The 12,055-nt window shown below is 48.5% G+C and overlaps 1 protein-coding gene across 1 annotated transcript; it reads right to left on the bottom strand.

The window, feature by feature from the left end:
• Nucleotides 1-1,470: 1,470 nt before the first annotated feature.
• Nucleotides 1,471-11,232, bottom strand: VPS37A (VPS37A subunit of ESCRT-I). Its single transcript, XM_078594346.1, is given in 14 exon segments — nucleotides 1,471-1,814; nucleotides 2,370-2,513; nucleotides 2,839-2,907; nucleotides 4,050-4,108; nucleotides 4,729-4,856; nucleotides 5,134-5,180; nucleotides 5,721-5,859; nucleotides 6,342-6,418; nucleotides 7,214-7,328; nucleotides 8,495-8,569; nucleotides 9,972-10,097; nucleotides 10,772-11,042; nucleotides 11,045-11,180; nucleotides 11,182-11,232. Coding segments are annotated over 14 exon segments (1,488 nt in total). The 3' UTR covers nucleotides 1,471-1,763.
• Between the last annotated feature and the right edge of the window lie 823 nt (nucleotides 11,233-12,055).

Raw genomic sequence — 12,055 nt, 5'->3', positions numbered from 1 at the left:
GCAGCGCCACATTAAATACGCATTACAATGACAATAGTTAAAGCGACTTGAAGCATGTTTTATTTGTTTTTGGGGGGGGGCAGCTTATTTGTGATGGGGTCCCACTGCATAGAAATTGTGGGTGGGGGGTACTCGCTTTACGACGCGGTTGCAAAAAGATTGACAGGTGATTCGTTTTACGCCGCCGTCGTAAAAACAGGTTTTTTTGATTAGCTCTACGGCAAAGCCCGCGCGTGTTGCTCTGGGGGGGGGGGGGGTTCCCCGGAAAAATGCGATGACGTCACTCACAACGGGTCCGACGTCACCAACAGAAACCCTCGCACCCCCTCCCCCGCGCATATTACGTCATCGGTCCCATTTGCCATAAATCAAAATGCGATGACGTCACTCAACGCGTCACGGTGGGTAATCTCGATCCGGGTGACGTTGTGTGGGTCGGTTGACGTCACTGACGCCGCAAGCCAAGATGACGTCATCTGCTCGACGTCGGTAAGGAATGGCATGTATGTAGCTCACCGGAGGAGCGGGGTCAGATCCCAATCGTTATGAAAATAAACGATAAGGGAAAATATCGTTAAATAAAAATATGTAAAAGCGGCCTTTTGGGCAATGGTGCTTATGCAGAAGGGCGGTAACGTTCAGTTGAGACGATGACGTAACATGATGCATGATGTCACAATGATCATCGGACCCTCTTACGATGACGTCACGCAACACTTAAAGCTTCCACACAAGTGGCTTATAAAATGACGGCATAAAAGCACAACTCGCTGTGAATACGAATAGAATGACATCATGGCACAACAGCAGGTCTGGAATCACATAAGAGTGTCTGCCTCACCTCAAAGTGTAACGTCACTAAAGCAGGACTGTATAACATCCCATCCGATGACGCCACTAATTATGTCAATTTAACAGGATAAGCTCTTTCCCACTGGGGGATGCCATCTCATTATAAAGCAATGACGTCACACCTCAGATGATCGGTTTATTTTTTTCTCTGCAACTGCTCGATCCATAGCCTTGAATTTGAGAGGCCACACTGCCGATGAAGAACCAGTAAAATCGAACACCACTATAAAATTTTAATTGCGCACATGTGCAGGCCTCGTGTCAATCTACTGCTGAATGTCTTGCAGATCATGGGGATGACTTGGCCATGCCTCAACACTCCGCAGCATGGGTTTAAGGAGGGGAGTATGGAAGTGCAGCACAAAAATCTATTTCCTCCATTGCTGTTCATTAACCACATGCCTCTGCAGCAGCCGATCACACCTGCGTCATGCGTGGTGGTCACCCATCCAAGCACTATGCATGGTGAAACCTGCTTAACCCTCAAGACCTGATGAGTTTAGTGCATTCTAGGTCATTTCGTCACAGGCTCACGACTTTAGAATATCGATTCTGAAATCCGACTTTGTTGCTAAATCCAATCTCATTTCACGAATACGATGAAACAGACGCCTTCTGTTTATATACAACCCGCAATCTGCCAAGGCAGCACATTTTATTTTGATTTTTTTTAAACATACAAGGCAAAGTGTCTCCGTGCTCAAGTGAGGCATGAGGCAGCACTCATGTCCGCTGGCCGCTCCGAGCCATTGGTGGCAATTCCACGTTTCTATGACGAGGGCCACACCCCTCCATCGCGCACTTTTATCCGATTGTGGCTGACGGGGGCCCGTAGGTGTCGGTCGCTCCCCCCCCCCCACGGTTGAGAGAGTCCAGTTTGTGAGGTCTGGGATGCCGAGGGAGGGCGGTCTTCACAGTAGCTGAAGAAGTTTCTCCTCCTTTGCTTTCCTCATGTGGTAGAGCTGCATTCACACACATGCGCACATACAAATATAATGAAACACATACTCGTGAACTCAAGCAGAGCCATAGAAGCACATCAGCGTGGACGCTATACCAACCATGAAAGGTTTCTCAAACTCCAAGTCATACAGCTTTACCTGAGCTTGCCCACCATCGTAATGGTTAAGGTTTATTTTTGGCACAGGCAAAACCCATTGGGCAATAAATAAAAATTTTCGATGGGGACCTGGTTACACCATAGCAGAGGTCGCAATCGGGTACCCGATACCCGTACCCTACCCAATACCCGGCTACCTGTACCCGGCCGGGTATCGGGTACGGGTACCCGTTTGCGACCCTGGTGCGGCCGGGTACGGGTAAAGAATCAAAATCCGTTTGCGACCTCTGCACCATAGAAACTTGGTTCCAGCAACAACAACAAAACATGACCAAAACAATGCAAAACAACTGTACATGGTCAAGTTCCTAACAATTGTGAGCGGATGATCAGGAACTCGGAAAGCAGGCGGCACACAGGGGAGACACAGGATATACAAGGAAGGACATCACGGCACCGTTCGTGACTCCATGAACGCGGGCAGGAAGTCTTCAAGACTGCAACTCCCATCCAGGAAGCGCTCGGCAGACGCCTCGGACTCTTCCTCCGCCTGGAGGGCGGCCACTTTGAGACGAGCCTCCAGTACACTCACTCCTAGGAGCTGAGATGCAGAGGCATAGAGACATTCATCACATCGATGCGAGCCTCCAGTGTACGCTCACTCCTAAAAGTTGAGATACAGAGACACATAGACATTCACATCGACATGAACTTCTAGTATACTCATTCCTAGGATACAGAGACACAGACGAGACATTTGGATTGAGAGGAGCCTCCAGTAGACTCATTCCTTGGAGCTGAGATGCAGGCACATTATAACACACAGACACAAGGACAAGGGAACACAGAGGCATGGGGACACATGCCACCAAGTGGGAAACACAGAGGCAGCAAGGGGTGTGTGTTGTGAGATGCCCCCACCTCACCTCATTCATCTCATGCTGTTTTTCAACCTTCTTGTCAAACGCTGACTTGAAGCGATTCAACTCCTCACACTGTCGGAGAAATCACTCAGTCACTCACCTTTCACATTCCATCACTCGTCATTGGCCAACATCAAAAATCATCGCCCATCAATGTTATCACAGCATTGAATCCAGTGTCCAGAGCCATGGGGTCCATTTTCCCCGGAGGGCCTCATAAAGGGCCAAAGGGATCCTAAAGAGACCTCATCTGGCTCCGGCACCTCCGATTAGCACAGTTGGCTACATATGTAGTGACATCGTGGGATGTCACTGTGTGATGCTGGCCCGAGAGAGGCACGGCGTGAGGTGTATTGACATCGCACATACCACTAGGATGTGGTTGCAGTACCGGCCCTAGAGGGGCTCGGTGAGCGCTGATCGATAGCGCTGGATCGCACCACGCTTGGCGTGCAGTGCCGGCCCCTACAGGATAGGGTGTGGGAGTGCCGGCTACTAAAGGCCGTGGCACTCTGGAGGACACGTGACCGGTTAAGTCTACACAGGGGCCCCAAGTGGGGGCTAGGGGTGGTCACGTGTCAGGGTCGAGATCCTGCTCGAGGATTCTGGAAGGTGGTCGTGGCCAAGGAGGGAGCCGGCCACGCCACAGAGGATATAAGCCGGTTCCCCCAGAGGGACCGGCGCTGTTGTTCATCCTGAAGAAACCTACGTTCTACGTTCTACATCCTGCAGAGTCTCCAACATGTGGACCTGGATCCAAGCTGTGGTCCGGTCCCCCCTGACACGTGACCACTCATATAGAGTAACAACTTATTATATCACATGATCACATCACCACACATCAATGCTCAAATTTCACACACAGTACATGCATGTAGGTATGCATTGTGTGCATGTTAAGTGGTAGTGTGGTGGCAGTGGGTAGCACACTACACTATGAACTTGGCCATCCAAGCAAGATATCCTGGTCACTGATAACATTGGCGATATCTGAACAGATTCTGGGCCTCCTCTTTTTCGACTGAGAATTAATCAGTACCTGGTGCAGTGTGTAAACATCAACACTGAAAAGACAAAGGTAGCTGGGCCTAAGGCCGGCCAAGCTGCTCCCTAATGCCGGCATTCAAAAGCGCTCACTAACAGCGCTTGCTCCAACAGCTGTGTTTGCTGTGCTTCTGTATGTGTGCAAAAGTGCATGCACATGCCACACTCACCTTTTGCAGAAACTCATTGCGTCTGCAATCCAGCTGAGGTTTCATGGACAAGTTTTCATCTGGAATAGACACCCCCACCATCAAGCATTACAACCACCATCACCCCATCACTAATATCACCTACAATATATTTATCCCTTTGTCAATCTATTTCTAGGCGAAGGCCTCCTCATCCCATATCAGTCATGGGGGTTGTTTGTCTATATTTCAACACGGTAGTGCAGGTTGCTGAAATGGAAGGCCCAGGGAGAGTTCAGATATTACTTGCCGCTGATGTTAGCCGTGGCCGAGAATCGAACCCAGGTGGCCAGGTTCATAGCCCAGTCACGCTAAACACTCCACGCTATATATTATACATATTAACATCATCACCATCATGTCACAACAACCTTTACCAGTGTAGTACTGGGAGCGCATGTGGTATGTTGGGTGCAGTGCATATATTGTGATACCTGCAGGCAATGGGATGCCCTTGGATGAAGTGCATAAAGTGTGTGCCTGCATTGAGTGTGGTGTAGAAAATTTGGTGCGGGGCTTGCAACATGGTGTGCATATGGTGGGGTGAGGCTGGTACAGTGTGGTGCATATGGTGTGGTGCATATGGTGGGTTACACATGGTATAGTGCATGCGGTAAGAGCGGTGTACGTGGTGCAGTGCGGTGCGTGCGTGACGCCCCACGTGCCAGCGCCTCGTTTCTCGTCGCTTGTACCACCGTCTCCTCCCAAAACGTCGCGACGGCCGAGTGAGTGAGCACGAGCGCCCCGAGTCGCTCATCAGAGTCCGAGAGTGCTCGCAGCTCCGACAAGCTAAACACATGCGAACAATACGCAACTCACACAAGCGACACTGGACGCTAATACCTCGAGCTCTTCACATACAAGCCACGCTACGGACATGCACACCACAAAATCCACACGCACACACCACATGAACTCACCCACTCAATCACACACTGACCAATACACACTTTCACGCTCACTTGAACTTACCACCAGCAAACACACAATGGCACAAACCCACACATTCACTCACACCGACACGCAGGCTAACATAAACCACTCACCGATCCAACCACCCACTCACCTCATCTCCGCCACTTGTGCAAAAATGTCTGAACTTTCAACGCCCTTCTAGAAAGAGAAAGCATTGCATAGATGCATGCACACCACACACAGATGCAAACACAGACACACAACTATTAATATTACATATTAGTATGAGTGTGTAGATGGACTGTGCTGTCGTGTGATGGGCATGTGCCTGTATGTCCATATGCACACATGTGGGTGTCAATGGCGTAGTGGTTAGTGAACTGCTATATAAAGCCAGAAATCTGGATTCAATTCCAAAGTCTTAATTGCACTGGTCCTGGGCTTCACCTTGGTGCTTTCAGCTGTAAATGAGTCGCTGATGCAGTCTTTAACATCAGCAGTGGGGAGACATGGCATAGTGTTCGCCACACCACCCCCTCATAGGGCATGCTGGTATTCTTAGATGCTCACTAAGAACTTTCCCCAACAATCTATGTAAGTTAAAGGATGATTCTTTGCCTTTGTATGTGCATATGAGAGCACACATCTGTACTTGTTCACTTGTGACTATATGTGTGCAGGTTTGTACGCGCCTGTGTGTGCACATGTGCGCAAATACCCTTGTGCACGCATGCTCACCTGTGTTCTCGTGTCCTTGCCCAAGGGGGTCGTGTCAGAGTGCGAGGTGACGGTAGGGTGAGAGGTCACGGCAGGGTGAGAGGTCACGGCAGGCGGAGCAAAGCCTATTGGCTGAGTAGAATAGGGAGCACGAGAGGCTCTGTGTGTGTATCCGTGCATGCAGATGTATGTAAGCATTCACGTACATGAGTGTAGCGAGTGCAAATGTTTGTATGCATGTATGAGCATGCATGCGTGTACATGTAAATGAGTGTGTGTGCATGCATGCAGATATAGTATGCATGTACGTGTGTGCATGTGTGTACATTTTAATGTATGTGCATTTGAGTGTTAGCGTTCGTATGTGTGTGTGTGTGTGCGTGTGTGTGTGTGCGTGTGTGCATACAATGGAGAAGAGTGGGCAATAATAACAGTAACTTTAATTACAGTGATATTACCGTAACAATACTGCCATATCAATAATTAAAGGTTAGCATTCAAAACAATACAACTGTAATAATTAAGACCTGCCAACATAAGCTGTTATCGGTGTGCATGTGTGTACGCATGTGTGCGAGTGTAAGTGCGAGGGTGTTGAGTGTTGCGAGTGTTCCAATGAGTGTCATGAGATGGAATTCACACCCAAAACAAGGAGGGTTTGACCTGAATTCCTCCAAGACGCTGACCACCGCTTTTCCCAGGTCAGACTGTATGACAAACTGCACGCGCACACACACACACGTGCAGACGATGTACACATATGTAATAACAGCTATAGTGGGTTCACGTGGGGGATTGGCTTGCCGGTCCTGCTTGTAGCCAATAAGGGTCGAGATAGGGAGCGTGGGGCCGGCGTGATCACGGCATGTCATCAGGGGTGATTGGCCCAGCCATTGGGGCCCCAGCTAATGGGGATCCGGATAAGAGGCGTGGTCCCGGGAGTGACAGGGAACCATCGAGAACGGTCGAGATTGCCCATGGAGGATTGGCTGGGGGGACCACGTGACGAAGGGATTAAGAGGGAGGAGAGAGGGATGATCTTCATGCACCTAGGTGGTTCCCCATGTATCGACTGCATATCCTTACACATCTCCCCATTTTTCTCTCATGTGTCTCCTCCATGTCCCTGTCTGTGTCCTTGTGTCCTTGTGTGTCCATGTCCTCACATCTCCCTATATCACCATGTATCTCCATGTTCTCATGTCTCTACATGTTGCTGTGGCCTTGTGTCCCTGTCATGTTCTCCCACGTACTTGTGTGTGTTTCCCAACATCTCCGTGTGCCTGCAGATGCTTCTGTCGCCAAGTGTCTCGAGGTGTGTACACGCGTGCCCCCGCATGTCCCCATGTCACCGCACATCACCGCACATCTCAGCATGTATCCCTGAGTCACCCTCCAACTCCATGTGTCTCCACGCATTCCTGCATGCCCCTGGTGTCCCTGCGTCTCCGCATATATCCCAGCATGCCCCTGCCTTTCCCCAGGTGTCCCCACATGTATCCACACACACGCACCCCATTGATGGCAGGGGAGCCGATGACCTGGCATTTCTCGTTGAGCCAAGGGTGACGAACATACGGCATAACGTGCACGACCGGGCGATCCTGGGGAAACTGTGGTGGGAGAAACCTGATGGCACACACACATGTACACAAAGATCCCCTCTATAGCATTACAGACTGCTCAGGCAAGTACTATTAGTGAGCACCTTGTTAGGCCAGGATAATGCACAAGGAGGTGGTGTGGCCAGTTGACCGAGGGGGGCCCAGGACCGGTTCTGATATCAATTGCCATTAATGTTAGATGTGGCTAGAAAGCAAACTCAGGTCACTGAGTTGGAAGTGCAGTTCATTAACCACTGCGCCACCACTCCCCACGACACTATAATTGCATACACATATCAACATACATCTACAATAAACACGAGATCATCACGATAGATTAATACAATTGTGCATGTGAGAATATATTATTTTGAATTTGTATGTTATTTTGCGTAATTAGTTCACATGACCCCTCCAGCCACCAGAGGCACAGCAACACACCACAATGTAAACACACCAAGTCAGAACACCGACATGAATCAGGCCTTAGGTTTGAATTCAGGCAACTGCCAGTGGTGAAACCGGTTCTCAAGTGTAATAATTTGATGATATTGGCCCCGTCACCAATGACTGTGATAGCCATCAACTGGCTACATCACCTCATCACATAACTGTAATCAACCTTTGCTTTGAATCGCCATACACCAGACGAAGAAGACCAATGGCCGCACACAAAAAAAACATCGAATTAAATTCGGCATTGCACATCATTTGACTAAATCCCAGCCCTGGGGGTTAAATGTTTGAGTTTGACTGTAATGCCATGCACATTAATGACTCTCTAAAGCAGGTCAGGTGGTAAAGTGCTGCTCCCTAATGTTTGGACCAGAGGTCACTTATGAGGGATCTTGGAAGTCGTCCTGCGATATTCGCTTCATGTACAATTCTCTAATCATAACGGGCTGCACTGGGCTGCGACAGATCCGAGTGGACTATGCATCTCATTATGTGATACCCAACAGCACAACCAGGAGAAAACTAGCAAAAATGTTTTTTAATAGTAAAAAAAAAATCAATTGCATCTTGAATGGAATTGTGACCCCAATCAGTGACCCCGAAATAAGACAATTCGTCGAATTGCAAGGGACGCAAATCATTACATGGCTAATGAATGCATACTTTTGTGGTGACGCACAGGTGCATACATGTGATGTGTCCAGGTGTATACACACGCGCATCTCACGCACGTACACGTTGATGGTGAGTGTCTGGTTGTCGATGACTGCTGGCACGTTATACACAATGTCCTTCTGCACCTCCACCGTCCTACACAACAACCGAACAACCAAAACAGCCATCACTGCAACATCCAGACCTCCACTGTGCAACCAGCACACCAGATGTAATTTACCATTCGTTATTCACACTAAGTAAAATGTATTTTTAAGAGGTAAGTGAAAATTACCCTCAAGAAATCAATAATATTGCAAAATACTCTACGATCTTTAACGCTAACTTATGGGGAATGCATAAACTTGAGCCTTACTTTTTAACCGCAATGTTACTTCAAACTACTATACAAATACTGTCTTAAAATTAAAAAAATTGTTAAAAGGGTGAAAGAAAAAACCCCCAAGTTTCTCCAAGAGAATATTTAAAAAAGTTTTATTTCAACAATTGGCTTGCATAAAGAGAAATGGACTTGCATAATGTACATGCATAATGTACGTTGATTACCATATAAATAACCCAACCGTAAATGGATACCCATTGTCATTTATACGCATTCATTAATCACCCCCCAAATCACTCAAGAAGTGCTCACAAGTGATGCCATCACATCTTCCCCTCTATTTACGGAACGAAACAGAGGATTTCTCCACAAATATGGTTGTCGCCTGATGAAGCTAGTTGTAATTACTGGCGAAACGTCGTACTCAGATTGTAAATGTTGTGGCTTTGCTCTCCAACACACCGGTGAGCTGTACTAGTTACCGAATTGGCATGTTCTGTTTACGTGACAAACTTTACTAAATGGCTGTGTTGGTTGGTGGCGGGTTTAACAACACATTTATATTTTAATTAACAATGTAACAGTATCACCACCTTCGTTATGACCACCAACAACACCTTCACCATAAACACACCACAAACACCACCACTAAAAACCACAAAATCCACATCAACACCGCTAACCACCCTGTGGTCAGACGCCTCGTCACACCATGACCAAGTGTGTATCCTAGGTTTCTGTCCATTGATGTCTCCGCCTCCTTGAGTCTCCATTTCCCTCTTTATCTCATATCCTCTGTGTCCCCCTTTCCCCCTTTTCGAACTGCCCATGTGTTCCTCTGCCTACCAGGGTCGCTATCTCATGTTCACCCCGTCGCCGTGTCTCGCCGTGTGTCCCATTCTCCCCATCACCGTGTCTCCCAATGTCTCTCTGCACCCCAATAAAACCTGTGTAAACACCCTTGTCACTCTCTCCGCTTCCCAGTGCCTCTCTGTACGGATTTCCTCCTGTCCCATGACCCCGTGCATCTCTTTCGTCTCGATGCTCCCGACCCCATCATCTCCGTCTTGTCTCTCTTTGCCTCCCCTTGTCCACTCGTGCCACCCCCCACCCCTTGCCTGTTGCCAGAGGCCTCTGAGTCTCTGTCTCCCCATTCCCCCGTGCCAACCCCGGTGTCTCCCATGTGTCTCCCCCTTTGTGCCCGTGTCGCCACACCCCTGGATGGCTGCTTGCAGCGACTGGATCTGCAACTGTCGGTGCGACTGGAGAACAGAAGGCGCCGCCGGAGGCTCCTGGCGTCGTGCCCACCAGCTCATGGCGCTGGGTAACCCAGAGGGTAACCTAGTGACAACACGGGTAAGTTGGTAACACGGCTGATAATCTGGTAACACACAAGCTAACGTGATAGCAATACGGGTAACTTGGTTACATAGCTGGTAACCCAAATGACTTGGTGACACGTCTGACAACATAATTATACATCGGGTAAACTGGTAACACTATAACTTGATAACACAGCTGGCAACAAGGTTACATGTTAATCCGGTAACTTGGTTACACAGATGGTGTCCTGGTAACGCATCGAGTAACCTGGTAACACAATGGCTAACTTGGTAACAAATAGGGCAACTTGGTAACACAAGAGGGTAACTAGATAACCCACCGATGAAACCTGGTAACTGGGAGATTAACCTCGAAGATAAATGGTGATCGATGCGGGTAATTGAGGGTAACTGGGTAAACGTGGGTAGCCGGATTACGCTGCGGATAACCGGGTAAAGTCGGATAACTTTGAGTGGCCGAGTAACAGGGAGGGTAACTTGTGGGTTAACTGTGCAACACTGCGGATTAGACAAAATTAAGTCGCACAGTGAGTAGTCGTGAGCGCAAATGGATACGAGGCGAGTAACAATTGATTAACTGGGTAACCGCAGTCACCGGGTAACTCGGCCGGATAATCAGCGGGGTAACCATGGCGACAGGGTGGGTACCAGGATGGGGTAACCGGGTAACACGCCGGTCGTGTGGTGTAAAAGATGACGTTACCCCGCCTCACGCAGGCAACTTTGTTCGCGAGACGCGGGTACCGTGGTCCCTGGCGGCGGTCACCCCGGTAGCGCGGTGGTGGGAACTGGGTAACGTTACCCGGGTAACCCCGGTAACGCGGTGGTGGAAACTGGGTAACGTTACCCGGGTAACGCCGGTAACGCGGATAAAGCCCCTCGGCCTCCAAAGGTATCATCCACGGTCTCTTCCGGGTCGTGGCCGCGTCACGTGATACAGCCCCGCCCCCAGCCCGCGCCATGTAGTTAAATAAATAATGGCGCCATCCCGTTTCGTGTCACGTGACGCGGCGTGGGAGCACGTGCGCGCGCGTGAGGGCCCGTCGCGATATGGCGATACGACGATATCCACGATCCACGATAATTGGTGATATAAGAGCCGCGACGAACGGTGTGAAATCCACGATGCTCATATCGTACGATGCAAGACCCACGATAATCGGATTGTACGATATGGGATCCACGATAAACTTATCGTGAACATAAAATCCACGCTAATCGCACGAATTAAGACGGACAATCGCACCGTCTGTTCTTGCGAGATATCGTAATATATTGATTATCGTTGATCTTTTCATTTTATTTCATATTTAATTTCCCGAAACACATCTAAAATAACAAACTCCTTAATTAAAGGTCTAAACGAACACTTTTTTTTCAATTAATGCTTTGCAAAATGTGTTTCCGATTAATTGACGGAATGTCAATTATGACGTCATCCTTTGCGGAATTCAATAATAATTTCGAGTGTAATAGACAGCATGTGCCTTATAGATTGCAACGTTTCAATGATGAGACGACTGATTATGGCAGGCTTATGCTGAGTGAAGTGTACAAGTAATCATATTCGTACGGGGAGGTTAGCAGTGCGCAACAACTGCAATAAAAGGCGAGCGATACAATTATGGGAAGCTGATCATCGCGATAGTGTCATGAAAATTAATATCGTATTGTATCGTGGGAAAAACATATTGCAGCAAGCCAAGTTTGTGTAAAGAATGTGTACCAGCCCAAGGAAGGAGCGCAGAGGACATCCACTGGAGACAATTTCTGCAAAAGTATCGACCCCTTTACTAGAACACATGTGTTGGCTTCAAAATGTCAAACTAATCTATTATATAGATACACCCTGGGTTCATCCAGGATGGGCTGTCTGAAGAGGCTTCAAATACTTGAACGATCTGGACACAGTCTCATCAGTTGAGTACTTCGCAGACGACGGCTGCTTTGTACTGG

This window comes from Lampetra planeri, chromosome 5 (assembly GCF_965212315.1).
Source record: "Lampetra planeri chromosome 5, kcLamPlan1.2.h2, whole genome shotgun sequence".
NCBI lineage: Eukaryota > Metazoa > Chordata > Hyperoartia > Petromyzontiformes > Petromyzontidae > Lampetra > Lampetra planeri.
The sequence above is the reverse complement of the archived record's forward strand: the minus strand, read 5'-3'. Positions and strand labels throughout refer to the sequence as shown.